General features: G+C 35.1%; 1 protein-coding gene across 5 annotated transcripts in view; it reads right to left on the bottom strand.

The window, feature by feature from the left end:
• The window catches only part of SLC41A2 (solute carrier family 41 member 2), a 43,596-nt gene that overhangs the window by 11,202 nt on the left and 8,099 nt on the right, over window positions 1-24,295 (bottom strand). For 3 of the 5 annotated variants that reach the window (XM_050986116.1, XM_050986122.1, XM_050986126.1), the window contains exons 2-8: window positions 22,689-23,420; window positions 21,366-21,473; window positions 16,554-16,625; window positions 15,613-15,757; window positions 13,222-13,368; window positions 8,975-9,122; window positions 8,561-8,640 (exon numbers count right to left, since the gene is read on the bottom strand). In XM_050986116.1, the coding sequence (XP_050842073.1) occupies window positions 8,561-8,640; window positions 8,975-9,122; window positions 13,222-13,368; window positions 15,613-15,757; window positions 16,554-16,625; window positions 21,366-21,473; window positions 22,689-23,243 (1,255 nt within the window). In that variant the 5' untranslated portion in view covers window positions 23,244-23,420. Of the gene's footprint in view, window positions 1-4,922; window positions 7,347-8,560; window positions 8,641-8,974; window positions 9,123-13,221; window positions 13,369-15,612; window positions 15,758-16,553; window positions 16,626-21,365; window positions 21,474-22,688; window positions 23,421-24,295 lie in introns of all 5 variants that reach the window. The other 2 variants (XR_007780300.1, XM_050986135.1) reach the window with 2 other exon arrangements.

The raw sequence follows: 24,295 nt of genomic DNA, 5'->3' as shown, positions 1-24,295 counted from the left end.
GACAGTAAATGGCTGAAGCTAACATGAAAGGTCTTTTAAGCAAAAACATCAGAAACAAATCAGGAAATGTATGTTCCCAGTCAGGAGAAACAGGGATAAAAGATGAACTACCAAAAGGCTGAGTGAGAGTTTGCAAAGAAAATTAAAATAGCAGTAGATCTTTCTTCAGATGAATTACAAGAAAAGTACGGGATTTATCTAAACTAGGAGAGGTTTAAAATTATTAAAACCAATCTAAATAGGACTCTAAATCTGTCCTTCCATTGAGAATAATAAATTAGAGATTTCTGACTAAGGAGAATAACATACAGAAAGCAAAGCAGAAGTAAAATTAAGGATCAATGTACTACATCTGGAAGGGGATCAGATAATTTCAATGACTGAATTATGAAAAAGCTGTTATGTAAAACCTCTTCTTAATAGAGCTACACAGCAGGGATAGTGTCATATGACTGGAAAATATGAAAGTTTCTGCTAAAAATGAGGCCATAAAGGCAATCTGGGTAATTACAATCAGGCTAACAACTGCAATAACTGATTTATTCACAACAGTATTAAGAGAAAAAAAAGTAAAATATTCTGCCACTATCTGCTTTTCTTATAGCACTACAAAAAGAAATAAAAGACAAAAGTACATAGGGCTGGTTTTAGTTTTTTGACAATGCAACTACAAACCACTTTGGCACAACTCTCTAGATTTTAAATATTTCCTAGGATGTATGAAGTTTTCTTTTGTGACTGGTAATTATTTGCTCCAACAAATTCAGACACAGAAATATGACAGATGATCTGGACTTTTTTCCCCTAGTTAATAATACAGGGAACTGAATGAGATAAAAGAATTAAGGAAGATAGAAATAAATTCACTTGAAATGGTGATTAAAAAATCTGTCTGGACAACAGACATTGACAAGTCTATGAAAGAAGGTGTAAGATTGGTTGTCAATCCTTTGATGGAAAGCTATTAATGACAAACCTTTTAACTTTGATAACCATCATTTAGAGAAAGTATTCCCCAAGCCCTATTGCTCATGTAGATAGCAAGAAATTACTGACACATATCAAAAATTATTCTAAAACAAACTGGCCAGCCATGGAACACAGGAAAAGGAAGCTGACAAGCTAAGCCGAACAGCCAGTGTGGAGTGTGATTTCAAGAGGTGTAACTAATAACAGCTGAGTTGAACAATCTATTTTAGCCAAATGAAAATGAAATATTTGTATGTTTAGTTAAATTCTTTTAAATTTTATTTATCTGAGCCTCAATAACCTAATATTAGTGATATAATTTGAACTCACAGAAGATAGCCAGGCATAGTGAAGTGTAAATGCTTTGAAAATCCATACATCATTCTCAGTCTCAGCCAGCCAACAATATATGGTGGTGACAGCAGCAGTGACAGTGTATTTTAGCTCTGCCCATTCACTATCAAATCTTCAAACTGTTTTTGAACTTTTGGGCCAATTTCAACCACATCTGACACAAGGACAGACATGCTAACTACTTCCAGGCATGGTTAAAAAATATACCAAAACCAAAACAGCGACTAGATGAATAAAAGAAAAGATCCAAAGCCATGTTCTCAATGAGACAGAAACAGTAATATGAGTTATATTGTTCAGGGCATAAGCATAAGCAGGCCATGTTAGCACTCAGCTTGGAGAGAGGCATGATGCCTCTTGCTCAGCCAGCAGCTCAGTGAGCCAGAAGAGGAATGGCAATGTTGTGGAAAGCAGAGGGAAAATGGAGAGGATGTTGTGCGCAGTGGTTATAGCAGGAACATGAGACAATAGGGAGCACCACAGGTTGAAAAGACTGTCTAAGAACCGCAGGATACAAATGAGAACAAAGTCAGGTCCCACTATTCTGCTGGTCACCAAATGACACGTATAAGGCTGAATGAACCACTTCATATGTACAGAGATACTCAGTTTGTTTGGTAACAGCAGCTACTGTGCATGTGCAATAACCATCTCAGCTACACCAGATTAATCAGATCTCTGCAAGAAACAGAAAACAGATAAAACTGTGTAGGTTGGCAAGGTGTCGATATGCAAAACTGATAACTTCTCAGCATCTTCTAAATGTATAAAATGGTCACATGCTCGGTAGCTGCTCATATTATTAAAAGCTCTGTGGATGTATATGAGGACTGTTTACACGAACATTTGATTAATCCATAAATTTTTCTCCTGGAAAATACTATTGCAGCCATCGTAGCAAATACTAAATTTGTGAAGACTTACTTCTTTAGTTTCCTTTCATTTTTGCAAGAACTACAACACAGGGAAAAACGATTTCTTTTAAAGTAAAATCCAGCAATTATTATTTCATTCCTCTCAGAAGAGCAAATGTGTTTTACTTCAATATGAGAGTGCTGCTCTGTCAATAAGCAAAGACATGTTGTCTGCTAAAATGCAAAGGATGTCACACTGACTTAAAACTTCAAAAGAAAATTTAAAACATCATCATTTTATCAAGGCAGTTAAGGGCTAACCAAGAATATTTCTTGTAAAGATTGTTATCACAGGTCTTTTGCCTAACAAGCACAGGAAACCATATTGAAAATAGAGCCAAAACCATATCATGTATTTGCAAACAGGCCTATGGGCACAATTCTATTAATCATCATCTGGTAAAAGGAAATTTTTCTAACAACAGAACTAATCATGCTATTCAGAAAACCCCATTAAAGCACTTTACATCAATGACTCTTAATACTGCAAAGCAAATCTGTGTCTTATAACTCAGTGCAGGTAAAAAACCGAGAAGTTAAGGGAAGCTGGATCTTGCTGATCTCAGTCTGAGATCATCCCCTCCTCTGGGTAATGCACTGGGCTGGTTTTTCCCTCGGATCTTACACTGCACTTTTTGATAAATAGAGTAAGGTTTCTCAGGGAATACTGGGAGGAGCAGTTGATAAACCAGAGGGTTGTGCTGCCATTGAGAGGGAACTGGATAGGCTGGAGAGCTGGGTCAAGAGAAATCTCCTGAAATTCAACAGAAGGAAGTGCAAAGTCCTCCAATTGAGTAGGAATAACCGCATACACAATGTTTTTATTAACGAGTAAAAAATAGTGATTTAAGTACTTGTTTAGTACAAGGGGACAACTGTACAACAGGCAACATAAAATGTTCAGAGCAGTATTCAACCTGTATATATGTATACCTGTATATATGAACCCTATTGGTTCCCATTTCATTCTTCTTTTTTTGTTCATTTCCTTAAATACATATAATTGAAGAATTGTTCCTGTAGGAAACTGCCTCTAATTAAAGTACTGAGAACACCAGAGAAAGTGAACATACTCAGCTTTAATGACCACTGCTATGACTGTTCATGAAAATGTAAATAGTTGCATGATGAGGCACACAAAAAATTGTGTAAGAACAGGCAAAGCAAACCTGAGTTTAAAGACTTTAGAAATCCAGTTCTATGGAGAGTGAGCCACAGAATAATGTGCTGTTCCCAAGCAGCTATAATACAGGTTGTGCAATGGGCCTAAAATCAATTAATATCTACATAAGGGGATAATTAGGCAAACATAATTCCCAAATTGACCTTTCTTGTGCATCAATCTAAGAGAGGGAAGGCTAAAAGATTCCTTCTTTTGCACACTCCTGAGCACAATTCGTAGTTCAAAATAGTCAGTTTTGCCAAAGAGGCTTTTTTGAAGTTCAACATTTGCATCACAAAAATGAAATTAAAAGGATGAAAAAGAATCTCAGTTGCAATGGTGACTGAAAACTTTAAATTTTGGAATTATAATTTTATCTTTCAGAAAATGCAAGATGAATTTTTACCCTGACCTCATTAACTTTAAAAAATCCTGTTTTATGCAAGTGAAATACTTAGATTAGAAACCTAACTAGCTACCTCTTTATATGGCTTTTTTTTTCATTCATCTTCCATTTTATTTTGGAAGAATTTAATACTTTCAAACGTTTGGGGGAAAACAGATGGAAAATATTAGCTTTCCCTAGATGGATGTTTTTTAAGAGAAAGCTTTATTATATATGCAACTATTATATTAAATGTTTGATTTGACTCATAAATAATTTCTTTCATATGACTAATAAAAAATGTCAAAAAATGAAAATGATCTGGATATAATTGTGTTGTGAAAACAACACAATGATTATTGAAATCTAAAAAATTTACAAGTAAGACTTAAAAGAAAGATCACCCACTGAAAGTATATATGCAGATTTACATGTACAAGTTAGCAACTAAAAGGTAGTAAATCTATCACCCAATAATGCATCAAAGAAAATAATAAAAATAAAAACCCTCCTCCTTATTCATGCTAAAATAAAGATTGAATGATACAGCTCTCATACAGTAGAGGTGCCTTCTGAGACTAACACATTCTTTCAACTCAGGATGCAGAAAAATTCATTTGCTACCCAGCCAAATTGCTCTACTCCCATCCAGGTATACTAATGTTTTCCCTTGTGATTTACAGAGGCAAACTTCAGATGTTCAACTCTCTGAGACAATGGTTATATTCTAATCAAAGCACCAGTCAGTTGTGAGAAAAATCAAAATACAAATATATTAAAAGAAATATAAATAAATAGCTATTAAAAGCTGGCGTTTTTTTGAGGAGGAAGAATTGTTTCTTGGATTTTTTTTTTTCCATATTCTCTAAAATATTTTACAGTAAAAGCTCTCTGAAAAACCTGAAAGTCTGTAATTCAATTTACCCTACTAACAGATAAAAAAGGGATGTTTTGGGGAATGTATTGTATAAGCTTAATTTTCATCTCCCAGACAACTGGCATTCACTAAGTTTTGTATTAAATTTTACCATATGTGTTTCTCATATTCCTTGATAGCTATGTATTCCCTCCAGGTAGCAAATAATTTTAAAGTATGGACAGACAAAGAGTAAGAAATATTAGAACAGGTTTGTGTTACCTTTTAAAGAGTACTGCTTCAAACCACCTGCAAAGGAAAGTTTTTTTGATACAAAGTATTTCCAAATTTCAGGTGTTTTAAGAATTAATTTGCAGAACTGTCGTCCTTTAAGGTGCATAAAAATGTCTACTGACATGTTGGTTATTACTCAGTAACTTCTGAAACGCAAATACTTAGAGGATATCTCACAATATTTTGTATAAACACACAAAAATGGAGAGGAAAGTGGCTTTATCTGGTACCCGCACTTTAGCTCATTTCTGCTGCATTTTCAGAAGCATGTAATAATATCTTTTTTTTCTACACAAAAGGAGCTCAGTTACTTGCAAATTGCAACATGCTGTAATGCTGTAAGAGGATTGGGAAATTTTAATTCATGAGAAAACACAACTCAAATCAATTCTAGAACAAAGCATAGCCCTGCTTGGGCTTAGTTATTCTATTCAGAACTTCAGTACCGCAAAGAGACATCTAAATCTCAAATAGTCTGCAAGTTGTCTGAAACAACAAAATCATTTGTTTATTTTCAAAAAGCAGTGATGCAATTTAACCCAGCCAACCTCAGAATTAAACATGTGTTTAACAGTGAGAAAATAGAAAAACAGCTGTGAAATATGTCTGGCCACCAGCTGTAAACCTGACTATAAATGCCTTTCTGCTTAAAAACTATTTTAATATTTTGGGCAAATATTTGTAGTTATTGTTAATAGGGGTAGGAAACTTTGATGTTGCTCAAATTCCAGACCAGTATTTCTTCAATCTTCTAAAATATTTATGGCTCCACAGTGTAAGACATGATTAAAGTCACTTGTCTCACATCTAAGAATAAGCAAACTATCTAGGCAGGACTTGAATAAAACCTACTTAATGGTGCACAGGAAACCTAACACCTGACTATTTTGCAGTCAATACTGTTCAGGTGTTCAAGATACAGCAAATGGCCCTAAAAAATAGTGTCACAGCTTGAAATTCTGGACAAATTTACATCCCCAAATTTTGGCTGAACAAATTTACAATGTCCTCAAATTTTGGCTGGACAAATTCCCAATAGGAAAGAATATTTCTTTCAGGTTTCCCTGATGGTTTTTTTTCCCCCCAGGTTTTCTGTGCCATAGGAGCAACAAATTTTAAGGTGAAAGAAAATAGAAGGAGGAAACCCTCAGTTTCTTTTGCTACTTAGGCTTACAATGAGAATTTCAAGGCCAAGAAAAGTAGAGAAAACTTTCTGCAACAGTAATATTTTAAAAGCCATCTATTAAGTGACCTAACACACCTTTCATGTCAGTAAATGAGTGTCAACAGATGTGCTTTTTTAACTGAAGAACTTCCTTACCCCCAGTTTACTACACTGTTCTGACCAGCAATATCAAAATGTGTCAGTAGAATTATGAAACCCCGGAGAGGCTGATCTAAGAACAACCGCAAAAAAAATTACCTTTCCTACAGTTTCCTTTTCCAGGAGGTGTACCATAAACCCCTGCATACTCTACACAGACCATATTTTCTCTGTATTTTCCAATAGAAATGCCTCGGCCTTTAGGATTCTGAGTCAATAATGCCTCTTGCTATCCCAGCCTCCTGGAAAGACTCTTTCCCTCCCTACCTGCTCAAGCAGCCTCAGCTTTCCCTCTCTTACACCTGCCTAACTCTTCAAAGACGTTTTGACCTGTCAGCTAAACCTCCAGGGCTCTATCTTTTGGCTAGTTCTTTTCCCATAAAGACAGTTCAAAATAATGTATGGGCATTGCCTTAATACTGGTTTGGGTACACCTGCCTAAAACCAAAAAAGACTAATCCTCTTCTCTTAGGAAGCAAATCCAAGGAGTTAACCAAAAAAGGACTACTATAAGAAAAGTTACAGGTGTAAAGCAGAAAAAAAGCTGGAGATCAACACGTCTGTCTTGCCTTTTAGGTATCTGGAAATCAAAATGGAAACACACAAAAGTTAGATGCAAGTATTTCCAATTTCGAATTGATAGAAAGGCAAGGAACAGATAAGGAAACATAACGGCTGTAGTGTAAAATTTAATTTATTGTTAGCAAGGAACTCAAGTTGCAACCCAGAAATCTTTCCCATTAAAAGTAAGAAGAAATGAAATAGAGGGTCTTAATGAGAAAGAAGAGCAAGCAACATGCTCTACTGAAGATTTAAATAGTCAGTTTCTTTTGTCTACTGCCTTCATAAAAATGGTGATACCTGATCACAAGTAAATAAATACTAGAGCCTGAGAGTTAAGTTAAATTTACTGCATCTAGAGAGCTAAGTTAACAATCCATGAAGTATTAGTGATCATTTTTGCAAACTGATTATTTTGGAGGTTAGAGAATACCTGAGGGCTGTAGTGGAGAAAACAGAAAATGTATCTTTAAAGTGGGTCGAAAAGGATGATGCAGAGAATCTGTATATCAGTGAAATTTATATTCCTGCATAAGAATTAGAGCGAATTATTAAAAATACAATTTATAAGCATCCAGAAGACATGAAAGCTGTAAAACAAGGGCTAACATGAATTTGCCAAGAACATGCTTCTGTCAAAGCCTCTAACTGAACAACTTGTTTAATGTTTGTAGCAATAGATCTACTAACTCTCAACCACAGTAAAGCTTATAAAATGTTTAGGTGCTGTCCTGTGTTACATTTCCATAAACAATGTCTGGAAAATTAATTATATCAAGGCAATGTGGTTCAAAACTAAAATCCAGTGACCGTATCAACATCTTATTATCAAGATGGAAAAGAAGTGGCCATAATTAATTTAATTTATAGCTTAGGAAACAGAGTAGAACATATTCATATGAAACTTGCAAGGGCAAACTTAAGTTAAAACAGAATCATCTTGTTAACTAGAGAAATGGTTTTAATAACAATACATAAAAGTGCAAATTAGTGTAAGAAATCAAATGGAAAAATACAAAAAGGAGAAAGAACAGCTAGACAGCAATACAGTGGGAACAGAGCTCTGGTGATTATAGTTGTTGCAAACTAAAGAGGTATCAACCCTGTGATACTGTACTAGGAAAGAAAATCATTTTCAAACTGCACCAGCCTAACAAGATATCAACTATTTTTCTGAAATTTGGCTTGCTCTTATCCTTAGGATGTAGAACACTTAACGATGAAATTTTCACAAATTCATTCTTTACATATCTGAAAAGTGCATACCAATCATCAGAAACAGCACACATTTACCTTGAGAAATGTATTTACTTGCCTGTAGTTTGCTTTTTAGTTCTTAAGGCCTATAGTAAATTATTGTTTGAAAATTTGTCCTTGGATGTTCAGAAAAAAAACCCTTTGAAATTAAAAATTATCTACATTTTCCCAGCCATAACTGCTTCAATATAATATTTGATAATTTAATATTTTAATATACTACTTCAATATTTATACTTTCAGTTTGTTAATGCATACTTGAGGTTTCTACTTCTCACATTCTCTATTATGTTTCAGTGGTTGTAGTGAAAACAGGAAGCACTTCTCAGGTGTTCAAATAAACAGCTGTTGACATCAAAATCAAAACTTGAAATTAATATTCCAGATATTATTTAGCATAAGAGAAATTTACTGTAACAGACAATTCTCAAAACAAGGTATATCAATTGACATATAGTAGCAATTAATCCTGTCAGAGTCTTACCATTAATTACTGGGGTATAAACAACAATTCCAACCAAGTTAGGATCAGATACTGTTGTGTCCAGAATAAGGCCACCAATACTGAAAAGAAAGTACAATATTTACAATAAGGCAAGCAAGACCATTAAATATAAGATTATTAGCTCATTGTGAGCTACAGAGTAACATCATTATAGCTATTCACTTATTAAAATTGGCTCTTGTATAACAAAGACCACAGAGTATTAGCCAATTCCTCTACTTTTAAGATTCATAACTTTCACTGGATTAAATAATCTCTCAGATCAGTGCTAACATTTCAAAGCCCAAATTCTAGAGGCTCTTAATTGTGTCTCTCAAGTACAATCAAGTAAGATAGACAGAGATAGAGGAGGACTATCAAGATGCTTCCATGCAGCAAGACAAAGAAACCTACCTGCTTATAATCATGGCAGTTACAACAGGCTCCCATCCTGAGTGGAGGACAGTTCTGGTAGCTGGGTGTTTGGCAGCTATGACAATCCCCATTGGAGTCAGAGCCAAAAAAAAAGCACCAACCAAAGGAGATACATAGTAATATGTCTCTAAAATAATAATAAAGAAAAAAAGCCCTCTTTTACTCTCCAAATATTCCTACATGTTTTTCTTAATTTATAATTCTAAAATAAATTATGAGCTGTGCCATACAATTGTGCATACAGTCTTCATTGCCATACAGTCTTCATTACCATTACACCTGAAGTTTCAACAACCTCACTAAGCAAAATGGTTAATATCTGCCATCTGTGATCATTGTGTCTCATCTTCTCAAGGACAGAACCATCAGTACAAAGAAGGAATTTTGAAAAGGATTTTTGTATGATGCTTTATGATAAAAAATACAGTAAGGATGTAGAATACAAAACGTTATTTTGTAACTGAAGAAAAATTTTTAAAAGAAACTGAACATAAGGAAAATGCATTTTGTTTATATCCAAATTCTTAGCAGCTGTAGACTCCCTTCTTCCCAAAGCAGGTAAATTTCCACAAATAGCATATCTAAAAAGATTCAAGTACAATGTGCAAAATTGAGACATTTATATCAATAGCTCAGTTGTTTAATAGCCAGTCTGAGTCTGAGAATTAACAGGCAATTCTGCTGCCTGCCCCTACCCACAGGGCAGGACAATTGTCCTATGAAATAGGACAATTCCATCCTATTTCATAGGAATACAACTGCAAACACTGGTGAGTACCATCATAAAGCTGAGACTGTAAAGTGAACAGCTGCTTCCACAGAAAGAACACTACTTTTTTCTGATTACTTGGTTTTATAATCCCACCCTCACAGAAGCTACTACAGTGATCCAAGACTTCCGAATTCAACAGTGAGGTAAATAATGGAAAATTTATCCTAATGGCAAATATATATGTATAAACTGTACAAATATTCCATTTTTGAATATTTGCTTTATGAGAAGTGTGTCATGTACCTAATGCTAAAACAGATTTTGACAAAACCTTCAAATTTTAGACAAGTCTTAGAGCAAAATATATTTTAAATTAACAGGTTGAAATAATTAATATAGATCACACAAACACTACCAAAGAGGAATAGCTGGAATATAAAACACATCCTCACCCATGCATTATTACAATAGCTGCAAATCCAAGAAATTACTACTTTGATGTTACCTTAGTAGATCTCCTGAAAGAACTGCTGTAGAATTTTTAGAAGTTGCTACCCTTCTGCATGAACAACCTCTGCAGCAGAGCCAGAGGTTGTAAGGTAATTTACATAACATAGTAAGTTATGTTTCCCTGGGTAAACTAAAAGTAGAAAGCTATTAGAGTGAGAACAAGACAAAGCCCAACAGAGAAGTAACTTTTTCCTGTCCTTATCTAGTTATTCTACAGTGTATTATCTCCTTCTTCCTTTGGTGGGCCTTTTTTTCCTCCTTTAACCTCTTTTTGTAACCTAAGAGGTGGACCATGAGAACACTCAGCTCCAGTCTAACTCTTGGGAACAGTGAGGGACTTTTTCTCTTTTCAAATCTATGGCAGACTCTACTGGTAGAACATCTTCCTACAAAAATAAAAAAATATTAACCTTGAGATGCAGCTTTAAAGAAAAGGATAGACATCTTCCTCTTCATATTTAATTCACAGATGAACCAAATGCATTTTACAATAGTGGAAGAATGGGAAGAGAAAATAAATCAATTCTCTTTTAGAGCTCATTGCACCCTATTTTTCTTAGATTTATAGCAGGCAGCATACATGAAAAAAGACATCTTGCTCAAATAATGCAGCCTCTATTAAAAATTTAGAGGTAAACTGGAAATGTACTGCTTCAAAGCAACTAAAAAGGACCTGAAAACAATAATGTGAATCACACAATTTGTCTTCTCAACCTGGATCAAATACATACAAGAGCTAAATGCATATTCTGTGAGAAAAGTGGAAAGCTTTAAAGAAGTTTCCAAATCATTGCTGACAAATAATAGGCAACACAGAGCTCTACATTTAATTTACTGAGTGTTCCTATTCCAGAGCACTTCTTGTGCTCTGTTGGAGGGAACGTGCCAGGTCCTAGCGACAGTCCTGGGGAGTCCTCTAGTACTTTCCCCCAGCTATTTGACAAGGATTTACAGCTCTTTTTTGGGAGCTGTTAAGAATTGCTAACTTTTCACTATTTAAATCCCCATGCTTGATAATTTTGTCATTATTTATAAAGCACTTAGATGAACCTTTAAAAAATTATATATGATGGTGGCCAAACAGGGTGTTTCATTTGGCCCTGGCCTCGGTAAAAATGTTTTCTCCTGTCTCTTCAGGGTATGCCAGAAAGTATGGTATCAACCCAAAAGCTGTACACCTCTGTTACAGACAAACATAAAGCTTGTACATCCTTCCAGTCTTGTTGTCTGAAAACAACTCATGCCTTGCAGAAAGCAGCCAGAAACTTATTTTGTTTCAGACCATTTCATTAGGCTAATAAACCACAGGGAAAAATGTTTAATTCTGAACACAGTCCAGAAGTGAATTCCACCAGTTTCATTACTACCCTATAAACTGAAGATTTCTTTTAAACATTCCCATTGTGCTTCTTATTTTAGCGTTGAGAAAGCACAGAAACAATAGAAAGAACATAAGAATAACTGTGCTGCATGAGGCACAGTTCTCATGTAGTCTAGTATCCTTTGTCAACAGTTCAATTATGGGGAGAAGAAAATAAAAATGACATGTTTAGAGTGATGGTTCTTTCAGCATGCTCTGCCAGCTTCTGCTGTAGTTTGCATCAGGGATTCCATCTCTCAAGTCTCTACATCTGTCTGGTCAATGCTCCTCAAAGGATTCCTCTCTGACTGGTTTATCCGAAGTTTTCTAAAATCACTCTGGTCCCCTTGATAGATCACATCAGTAAGTTTCACATCCCACTCATGTATTGAGTAAAAAAATTTCTTTAACTTTTTTTAACCTGTTGTCTAATTATTCTCTGACTGCCTCTTGCCTGTCATTCACAACTTGATCTACCTCCCCTGAGCTGAGGGTGATCTAATACTTTTATTCCTTGTTACTGTTTCATAGTTCAGACACATGCATCTTGGAGACCACCTATTTCCAAGGGCTTCATGGCATGTCCTTTCTTTAGAAAGACTTTCTTGTTTACAAAACCATAGAATACAAAGACATTGAAAAAAAAAAAATACAAAGAGCAGAATGAGTCGTGTTAGTTGTAACTAGTTAATTACATACTTCACCAAAAGAGAAGTATTTCCAGAAGACATTATAGACAGAAAATTGGGAGTAACTCTTGGAAGCATACTGATTCTTACCCCTAACGTGTAGGATCTGCTTTCCAGCTGCAGTGGGAGAGCAAAATAAGTGGTCATGACAGCTATTAAAGCAGCAAAGGATCAGTTCAAACTGTACCCACTTCTTTTTTTATTCCTCTGAGATACATTCAAACACCTGTATCTAGAAATGTAAATTTCTGGAAATGCGTGCTTCTTCAAAGGAAGAAAAAAGTCCAAGTTTCTTTATCCATCTCTTTTGGGGGGGCTGAGTGCTTTTTGTTTAGCTTGATAGATTAACAGGAATAGCACATTATTGGACTTTTTCTCATCAGAAGAAAAGAAAGAAGAGATGCTAAAAAAATATCTTCATCAATTTTTACTGTGAATTTACAAACATCCTTAAAAGAGGCATTTAAAAGAAGTATTTGAGAAATACAGTTTTTAGAATATAGGACGGAGGATTTTTTCATGAAACAAAAAATACTATTTAAGTTTTAACAAAAATACAGAAAATATTTAAAAATACTTCTTTTGCTCACTGATACATTTAAGTTGACATCATGACAACACTTTGTAAACATGAAAAACCAAACACTGAAAAAATACCTGCAATTCACACCATGGTAGCTTGTGTCTTAATTGATACTTTTTCTGGCTGATGTTGTAATACAGAAAATTGTTGTGAGTATGAAAAAGTTCGGACAATGAGCTGTAAAGACTGTATGTGATGATATCAGCATCTCTGATAAGTTATAGACAACACAATATTTAATGGTATAAATGTTGACAAAAAAGTAAGTCAGATTAAAAGGTTTGCTGAACCTTTCCCCTCCCAGCCTTCTCCCCACCCTCTTAACCCAAAAAAGGTTCCTAGGGAGTCATACACATTTAAGAGCACACTTACCAAGGCAAGTGTACAGACCCTGACTTATCCATGCTAATATGGCAAGGGTGATGAGATCTCCAAAACTTGCTGCAATAGGAGTTGCAACATTGTCAGGATTAATACCAGTCTTCTTGGATCCAACAATAACTCCAACCATTATTACTCCTAAATTCAACAAAGAAGACAGTTCAGTAACTGCATCCACTGTTCCACAGAAAATCCCAAGATTATGACAATTTCAAACTTACTAAATAAGAAGTCAGCGCTTTTTTTCCCAGGATTATTGGTCTTCCCACCTGATTGAAGACTGTGTCTTTAAGTTTTAGCCATTTTAAAAAATGGATGTATACATTTTAAAAAAACACAGTAAGCCCACACAAAAAAACCCAAGAACCATCTGTACAATAAACTATTTTGCTTATGACTAGAATTAGCACTATTGTAGGCAACTATCTCCTGAAGAAAAAAATATAAAGTGTGTCCTTTTCCAACCCTGGTAACTTCACCTGACTAATATTTTAATCAACCGAGGCTGAAAACAACATAAGATTAAATACTTTGACATCTAATATTGCACAAGGCTATAATGGAGTTAGCATCAAACACCAAGAAGCTACATAATAAATTAAACCCAAGACAACATATAAAAAATATTATTTGCTGCACACTTGAAAAAATTAATTAGAGGTGTTAATTTGTATTTTTTTTTCTATAAACATCAACACTAACTTCTGAAGAGTAATCTCCTTACAAAATGTAATTGGCTACAAAAAAATTAAATGTGCATGGTTACAAACAAGTCTTTGGCACAACCTGAGTAATTTCCTGTCACAGACATATTTTATGAAAAATCCTTTTGCTAGGATCTTTTCTCTCGAGAAGCTAAGAGGCCTCAGAAATGAAATGTAAACAATAATTATCTGCTGCTGTGGAATGCAACAGGTGCATCTTGGATTGGTTCAGTGTGGTTGTTTTCAATTACTGGCCAATCTCAGCTGTCTCAGACTGTGTGGTCAGTCACAAGATTTTATTACCATTCCATTCCATTCCTTCCTTTGCTAGCCTTCTGATGAAATCCTTTCTTCTATTCTTTAGTATAGTTTTAAGATATCATTTTCTTTTAATAAAATATATATCATAAAATAATAAATTAGCCTTCTAAAACATGGAGTCAAGATTCTCTTCCCTCGTCCTGGGACCCTAGGACTTCCCTCTCATCATATATTATACATAAGAATTTCAACCGTATATGCTATCATTTATGTTATATTATGCATGGTATGCTACATTAGGAGTTCACTTTCAGAGAAACTAAAGAGTTTAAGGAGCCATAAGGAATTGTAGCCTAAGGAGTTACAGACACCAGGAAATTCTCTAAAGATAAAACTGGCATGATCCTGTATGACAATATTTCAAAAGCACCTATTTCATATGTAGGAGGACAAAGCTTAGAAAGTAATTTCCTGTACTGACCCATCACCAGGACAAAAAACTAAGTTTCTCTTCATGTCCAAATCATACATGAGAAGTGTAAAATATGCACTCATGTTCCACAGTTCTCTTGCTGCCCTTAATTCTGCAATTGATCAAACTCAGTGGCTTTCTAGTCTCTAAAAAAACACGTGTGCTCTTAATTCTGTGCAAAACTTTAACTATTTTGTAATTTTCACATATGTAAGCATAGCAAAGCAGTAAAACAAGGAAGTTACCCATTTTACTTGACTTACTATTCTTAAGACTATTGACCACGTATTTTCGTTAAGAACATGTCACAAGTAAAGGTACTTTCCTCCTCCCCTTCAGGTCCATTAAGTACAATGTTTTATGGTTAAATGTTTCCTGACAATTAGGAAGAGAATTAAATTCATCATGCCATATTGCTCCAGACAGACCCTGGCACTGTTTGTAGAGCTGGACTTGAACTTGGTCCAAACCCTTCAAATAATGAGCCAAATTGTTCACTTCAGCCACAAAGCAGAGCACAAACTAACACACAATCAGCACGGGCAACCTGGAACTCTGAATTCAGTTAAGCTAACATCCAGGATCACTTCAGTGTACTTATAAACAAGTTTTACCTTCTTAGTAGTAAGACTATATTTTGTATATTAATGAATATAAAGGCAGGGGGAGGAAGTTGTGCATCATAGTAGGTAAAGCCTCAAGACCTTACTCTTTTGTTTAGTTATGCTCAGGAGGTCATGAAAATCAAAAACTTTTCAAAGACTGCGACAGGAGAGGAATACAACATGCCCACCTATATGGAAATTGCAAATGGGCATCTTATCCTCAGGTGGCTTTCAGATGTATTGTACCTTACTGGATTGAAATTTTAAATGAATACAACATAAGACACATTCTGCATCCACAGAAATAAATCCCACAAAGTAATACATGCACTCCCTTTACCTTGCAAAAGAGAAGCTATGAAGGCAGTTGCTACACTGCTAGAACACAAAAGGACTGAATGATCAAAGCGGTATTTGCCCTCTGGAATCCAGCCCAATATTACTGCTGCCACTGCTGCCAGAAAACCAACTACTGTTGCCTGAACCTGGAAAAGAAAGTGAATTCATAAAATAATTGACAGACAGGAGGACCACAGAATCATTTCCTGCTAGCCTTTCCTCCTACCTACATTAACATGTCAGGTATAACAGGAGCATGCTCATCTATTCTGTAGAGAGGATGACAAACTTGGATGATGAAGAAAAATCTTAGGCCAGCAGAAAAGTTTTTACCAGCATTTTAAAGACTCCAGAATAGCAAAAGCAAAATTAGGAAGAGGAGCTCAGAACTTACAAGAAGCCAATGCCTAAAGAAGCTTCTAAACCACTTAAAGTAGGGAAGCCACAACATAAATATTTCACCTGTGTTTTAGGAATGTTATATTATAACTTATGAATAGGAAATAGCTCTCAAGAAACATCTGCTCTGGAGAGAATGCACGCCTTCCCTCAAATAACCCAGCTATCAAAAATATTGTTTATTATCCAAAAGTTCTATCCCACACTTCTTTAAACATTGAATCCAATGCAAATACGGTACTAGAAACATTTGAAAGGTCAACATTTAAAAGGCTTTGACAAATGTGAAATTTTTCTCCAATCACCCTCATATTCTTTCTCAGGAAAAATTATAAAGGAAATACCCTTGGTACAGTCACAGATATTATTTTAGTTCTATTTCTAATAAATATAAGCTCAGATTGTTTTAGAGAAGAGCCAGTCTAGTAGAGCTACTCTCCCATTAACACTGTTCATCTCCATACTTAACAGTGTTTGTGATTTTACTTTTTCAATAACTTCACTCACTTCCAAGAATTAATCCAATAAACCCATTATATTTACCTGTTTTAAGGCCAAATTGCCAATTATTAGGTTCCATTTCTCAATGGGAGAATCCATTTTTCCAGTATTTACCTACCAAAATCAGAAGACAAATTCAGACATTTAGGGTTAAAATGGTATTATTTGAAAATACCCAGGAATAATTCAGCTAATAAAATAAGACACTTTGATTAAAAGCAAGATATATCTTTAAAAAGTTAAACATTGCTTTTGATTTTACATCATACTTACATTATCCTTCCAAAAGCAGCTAAATTTGATGGAGTTTTACATAGTAACTTATTTACCATTAGCTTGCTCCGCAAGATATCGGAGCCACCTTACATTCCTGGAATGTCCAAGCACCACCAGTGATTAGATCAGTGGCTGGAAGATCCCTTTAGGCTAAGCTTGTTTCTATGGTACTTAAATTCTGAAAATAAGAAATGCTAGAATGTAATACTGTTTAACATTCTAACTTTTCATTTATACAGTACAGCTAGAGATTTCTGATTCTAAAAATGATGTAAGTCCAGTCTTAATGTAGTAGCTGAAAGATAGCAAATAAATTATTCCAAGAAATTTAAAAGTACATACTCACTCTTATATAATGTATTTCCTACTTTTGCTTTTTTTTGAGTTAGACAAGATCTGATGAACAATAAAAAACCACTGCAGTATGACTGTGTTTAAAATAACTTCATTTTTGAGATAACAGAACATTTTTTACATGTTGAGCATAAATTTTAGTGGCTTTTCCTATACAGTACCAATTTGTAAGATAACATACTTCTCAAAAAATAGAAAGACTTCATTCATATATTTTTCATCTTTTGCTAATTCCTTTTCAGTAGATTTCAATTCAATTTCTTTTCCATTTTGTGATAGTAGTGAAAGGAACAAAGTATTAAAAGAAATGCTAATTTAAAATGAGAAATACAATGAGGCACTTTATCTCAATCACACTATAAATATTTTATAATGTTCAAACTACAGTGAAAGCGCTGCAAATACATCTAGTAAGTTTAGATAGTACAGCTGTTGTTTCAGGAACTGCTGATAAGAATCTCCATTGCATCCTTTTTATATATATATATGCAAAATGAACAAAATGGCAGGCTGTGGAGAGTTTAGCTTCTTCTCTCTTTTGAAAAAGTTTTGGAAAAATATCCCAAAAATCCCTGTTTAAAAAAGTAATCTTGCAAATGCTTAATCCTAAAGGTGAGCTCCTGCCAAATGCCACAGCTCTTCTTTATCCTACTGTCACCTACACATTCACATTTTCTTTCTTGAACCAGTTCCATGAGTGAGTTTATGGCACCAAAAATCTGCTGATTTGATGGAAAACATTTTTTTCAGGGAGTGAAAAGGGGTTGTGTCCTATCCATTACATCCCCTCATGTAACCTTGCACAAGTGTTCTCAGGGTTTGGAAGGGAGAAAGAGCAGGACCACTCCTTGCAACTCCAAATTTCTATTTCAAATTTCTAAACTGAGATCAAGTTTAGTGTGATACTGTGAAATAGATGGACCTAAACAAAAGGTTTGTTAAGTCATATTGCTAATGCTTAACAATGAGAACACACAGTCTGAATAAGAGTCTGCACAAATTTACAAGAATGACTGAATAAGCAGTGTTTTGGTGTTGGTGGTGTGTCCTTTCTTTGGGTTTTTGGTTTGGTTTTTTTTTTTTTGCTATTGTTGCTCTTTAAAAATGAAAAAAGAATAGAGAGAAGAGACAGCAATGTGAATTGAGACAATGAGAATGACCCAAAGAACAGAACAAAGGTGAAGAACTGAAGGACACAAAACGCAATATAAATATTGTGCTTGAATGGGCAGTTGACCCAAGTGCACATCCCACAGTCATGCCAGCACAGCAATGGGCAGAGGCAGAAGGGCTTACAGAGAGAGAACTCCAGAAGCAACTTTTTGTTCTTTGCTGTCTCTATTCTACATATGAAGTAACTTCTGAGATAAAAATGTTTTAAAAACAGTAGGCTGTAAGATTGCCAACATATGGAATGTTTACACTAACTAACACCAAAGGGAAGTGCAAGCTATGCCCTGAGACAGATGAAAAACAGTCTCGAGACAGATTTAGTGAAATAACTGACTCTAAAGTAGATGGGAAATTGTGAGTGATCAGTAAGACACAGCTAAAGAAGAAATTGGGCAATAAGATGAGGGAAAGTGACCAGACAATGCTTGAAACTGATGTACTAAGGAAAAGACATTTGCTAAGAAGACACTACTTTTTTGCTAACCACATAATTACCAATGAAGTAAATATAATTAGTTTACAGCCCCAAGAGCACAGACATGTCTGCAAATTCAGATGCAATAATAAGCTAAGTGAGCAAGCAGGACATGAATTAACTCCAATGTTGAACTCATCAGAAATTTCCTCTTCAAAAGATAAAGCTGGTCACAGGGGCACAATCAATCTTTCACTGAAAGACAGGTGTCTGCTGGGGAGCCAGAAAGGGCAAATGTAGGCCAGAGAGGGGAAGATTAATCAGACAAGTGGATTCCAAATAACTGTTTAGATCCACTCTGAATTAATGTTCTCCTCCTGTTCTTCTAGGATGAGGATGACAGGACTAAAGGTCAAGTAGCTAAAGAGAGTAGGGGTCAATGAAATCAATGGGAAGAATGCAAAAGTCAGAATGACCTTTTTCTGAGGGAACTCGCATGTAAATTGCAGGTCTAGCAGTAAGCCATCACCTGTAACAGGTTTCCACAGCTTTGGTTTGGGGTTTTATTTATTTGTTTGGTTTTTTTAGGCTTTTTTTTTTTTAACATAAAAACTTAAATATAATCTTGTTAGCATACCCATGATAATGAATGATGTACACTGTTCTTATCTTGTACAGGACTGTTCTCTTAGTTTATCCACTGCACATGCAGCCTGTGTTACGGAAACTCCAGTACTCTTCATCTGTATGTGAGAGGGGGATCAGCTCCTGTCTTGGTAACAGCTGGTGGATAATAGGGACCTAGGTCAGGAGTCACAGTGCAGAGAAAGGGTCTTTGTGACCCTTTTCCAAATGTCCCCTGAGAGCTGTGATGTTCACATATGAGATGGCACTGGTGAGGATGGGGAATTCAGTCACTGATAGAACCAGAGAACTTCTGGATTTGTGATCTGGCAGAAGTCATAAGCTCAACTGACACAAAGAATCAAAGATTACATTAACCTAAGCAGAAGTGGTGAAGTGTATTCTGACCTTCTTTATTTTAAGCCTTCAGTAAGGCACTGGTATATTTTGGACTTGGCGTATTTTTCACTATGCAATACAAGCATTTTTAATCCTCAGGCCACAAACTGTACCAGTCAGAAACAAATTAAGCAACAGGTCAACAAAAACCAAAAGGTAAAGTAATAGGCAAAAGCATTCATGCCTGACAGTAAAGGTAGTAATAATAGTGTTAAGAAATAGTAAGAATTATCAAAAAACAAGAACAATAAAATCAAACAGAAAACAAGATTGAATGACTAAGAGTGATGTTGATAAAGATACAATAGAACATGTCAATCCTTAAGTATGAAAGTAATCAATTTCGGTAATGGGCATGAACAAGCAAACCCTCACAGGACTGCCAAGGCTATGTCCATCACAGTGAGCATTCAGGCAACAACTCAATAGAATGTGGCAATGGAAATTATTAATGACAGAACACCAGGAGACCTTGTCAATACAAAGCATTGTAATACAACACAAAAACGGAGTGTCCTTGAGGGTTAAAGTAGCAAAAACTGCTGACAAAATTCAAAAGTAGAAATGCAAGGTCATGCACTTGTGGACTAATATTTCTGCCAGAAGATGGGAATGACAGCTAGAAATGAACAAAAGTTTAAATAATAGGGCATAGCCATTGACCATAAAGTGACTGAGAGATTTAAACCTAACCCTTCTAGGCAAGAAAGCACATAACACCCTAGAAAGTTTCAAGAGGAATATTCTACAAATACATACTAAAATATAATCAAGAGTTATGTACATCTTTGGCCAGACATGTACTAGAAAAATTCATTCAAGTAGGAAGAGGCAGAAAGTGGGGCCTTGCTGGAGAACAGAAGCACTGCATTAGGCAGTCATAGAGAGATACTCAGTGCAGCTATCAAAAATAGCCTAGCCACATTATTAGACTGATCTAATCACTAGTTATTCACACACACACAAAAGATATACAGGAAGGCAATCTGGCTTACTTAGACTAGAAAAATGAAGAGATATAACAGCCCCTGAAATGTAAAAAAACAGCTATAAAAAATACCTGAGAAAGAACACACAGGAAAAAAAAAAAACCTAATTATGCTAGGTTTTTTGTGTGTGCCAACACACACAAAAAATAAGCAGACACAAAAAAACCCAAAACAACCTCGCCACAACAAACATAAATAAATTTTTTTAGCCAGAAAGCTTTAAAAAATAAAAAATTCTTGCAGTTTGATCAACAGAGGTCTGGAATAGCAATGTTACCTATGCTTTATTTTGACTAATGGTCTTTAAAAAATGTGCTTAAAACACAAACTTTTTTTAGCCTATTTGAAATCTCTCAAGGTCAAAGAGATCTCTCAATACACGTATAAGTCTCAAAAATCTATTTTATCTGTTCTGAATGATAAGTTGGAAGAGACTTTAGAAGTGAAGTTTTGATGTGTGGAAACAAGGGTCACCTTTTTAAATTTGCCAACTTAATAACAGATTTAAACTGCCCCAAAACAGCCAGATGAATTCATAAACATAAAACACTCATGTCTCAAAGATTTGTTTCATTTTCGAAATGTTTTAAACATGTATGTGAAGAGGAAGAGAAAGTTACTTACAGCAGTTGACAGCCGGGATGCCAAAGTCATTTCCAAATTTCCTTTGAGACCAAGAAGCGCAGGAACCAAGATAAAGACTTCAGTAACATTCTTGAACACATCCCAGTGCTATACAAAGGATACAGTGGGAAACATTTAATGGAAAGATTATCTTTAGACCATCCACAAACTATTAAAAAAAATCTGTAAATCATAACTTAACCCTCTAAAAGAATTTCATATTTTTGTGTTAGACCTAAAAGTCTGAAGTCATAACTGTTACCTATTTAGATAAAACAGATTTATGACTGCATACTACTACTTCAAAGATGAGAAGACTATAAGCAAGAGATACAAAACTCGGCCTTAAAACAAATGTAGTTAAAAAAAATATGTCAACAATTTGAAGTACTTGTTTTTCATTATTTAAAATAGTCCCAGAGACTATGACTGCTCTTGAATTCTGCTCTTAATTTTCAATATTTTCATCTTTTTCCTTCAAGCTGTGCAGAAACCTCACATAAAACCAGCAATGAAATAATTGTCATATGAAGAGAGCCTGTAAGTAAAAAAAGCTTGTCTGTATTCTTTTACCTCTAAGTGGTACATTTAAAATAGCACAGCTTTCCAAAACATAGATTTTTTTAAAGAAAATTATTTTCATTTTTTGTGCAACAAGTTCTCAGCACTGAAGTGCTATGCTACTTGGTATGTCTTGTCTACACATGTATTTAATTTGTCATCACTTACCAACTCTAACTAAACTAACAAAACTGTGAATTGTCTTTTTATTCAGGGATTTGCAATAATTTAAGTTATTATTTTAATGAAAATAAAAGGATTCAATTAAAACACCTGTACAAAGAATAAATTTGTAAGATGTACATGAACAAAGCACCAGACTGGTGTCAAACAGCACAAGGAAGCAGTAAAATTTGTAAGTGAAATTTTATTTACCTTTTTTTTTGAGGTAACAAAGTCTCTTTCCATTGCAACTAATTGAAGTCCAAGCTTCTTTTACTTTCTCAAGATTTTGAGTGACAAAGACTGTCACCTCTTCCTCCTATTTTAATTAATGTTGTAAACTCTTTAAGTGTAGATAAAGAAATTCCTACATCTGAACGAGGCACAACCAAAATGTGGGGAAATCCACACAGATTAATTTCTGTATAGTATTTCTGTTTAAATATTGTGCGTATTTCAAACGTTTTTAGTAAGTTCATAGTAGCAGAACCACACACAGACCTAATTACATCTCAATATTGCAGACATCTAAAATGTCTCGTTAGAACTACAGACCTAACAGACTACCTGTTAAAAAAGTCTTACAAAGCAAATACCAACCTGTACAATATCCAAAACCATGCCAGCAGAAACAGTTCCAAACCCTGCCAGCAAAAAAGGTACAAGTATCTGCAGTGCCATAATACTACTCGATTCTTTGGGTTGTTTTCTACTTCCTTCCACAATGATATCCTCATTACTGTCACTAGAGAGAGTGTCATCCTGCAACATGGCATCTGTTTCTGAAGTGTCCATTCCATCACAGTAATTGTAACTGGCAAAACCATCATATTTAGGGCTACAACTGGATGGGCTGTGTTCACTGCTACCATGAAAGCTTGCTTCTGAGAAGTGATGGTACGCTGTATGTTGCTCAGACCTGACACTGAAATTGTGTCCTGCTGGTTGCAATCCATCTTGCCAGACACCATTCACCTTTTTGTGTCTTTCCTCTTGGTTTATTTGGTAAAGAACAGGAACCATACTTAAAAGCAGCCTCAAAAATTTATCAGACTGAATTGTATTAAGATTTATGGTCCAGTTTACAAAGCCTTCTCTGTCATGGACTTTGCTATTTGTTTTGGAGATGGTAGATCTGCCTTTACAGTTAGTCATAGTGCTACAGAAGTACAGGTTGAAAAGCACTTTGTTCTTCAGATGTCAGCCAAGAAATTTTGCAGGTGAGTCACCAAATGCGACACTTACACGTGGACCAAAATATTCATTTTCTGCAAGCAAAAGTGTTTTTTCATTGCTCTCAAATCTTCAACATTTCCATAAGCAAGACTGGATCTGCAAAAAAAGTAGAAAGTATCTATTTACTTCTAAAATATTTTAACTCTACAGAATACATGAGACATTGGTTTAGTTTTTCAGATCACAATCTTTTCTGTTTTCTGTTTACCATGATTTAAGGTGATGTTGCTTCTACTTTGACATTTCCATCATGGTAAGAAAATAAACAATGATATACCGACAGTCTCAAGTCATTTCACATTCCCTCCATCAGAAGCCACTTTACCTTCCTTTTCTTCAATCTTCATGTTGTGGTAATAATTGTAGCAATTTACTAAAAGAACAGTTCTAATTTGACTCAAAGCTTTGCTGACTTTGGTATTTATTACTAAATTCCATAAATACAAGTAAATGATTGGCATAAACAGAGAAACAATAGTCAGCGAGACTGCACCAGTATGACGTAGGTTAACACAATTCCACACAGCTTTGTATCTATGCAAAGCTGTGAAAACATTTTACAGACTGCAGGAAATGAAAATATTTTAGAACCGGAGGACTTTTAATCTGCATTTCCTAAGAAACTCAGCTTCCTATGATCATATCTTTTATGTTATGATTCCTATACTTCCTTTCCCTCTGTTTCAAAGATTTTAAGTCATCCAGTATTTTTAGAGCAATTTCAGACAGACTTTACAGGAAGTGGAGATGCCAAAGCTTTTAACAACTAATAGCCTTGTAAGAGATCCAAGTTTGTGCCTTTGCTGCCAAGCATCTTCAAACATTAGCTGGGATAACTGACTCCAATATGGCCAGAGCAAGTCCACTTCAAAATTTCTGCTGCTCACAGAACTACTAGATTTGGGTTTTTTGAGTGAAAAGACTCAGAAGCAACATGACGATTTTCCCTCTACCATTTGCTTTATCCTAGG

The sequence above is a fragment of the Serinus canaria genome, chromosome 1A (assembly GCF_022539315.1).
Source record: "Serinus canaria isolate serCan28SL12 chromosome 1A, serCan2020, whole genome shotgun sequence".
Lineage (NCBI taxonomy): Eukaryota > Metazoa > Chordata > Aves > Passeriformes > Fringillidae > Serinus > Serinus canaria.
This window is presented reverse-complemented; position numbering and strand designations above follow the sequence as displayed.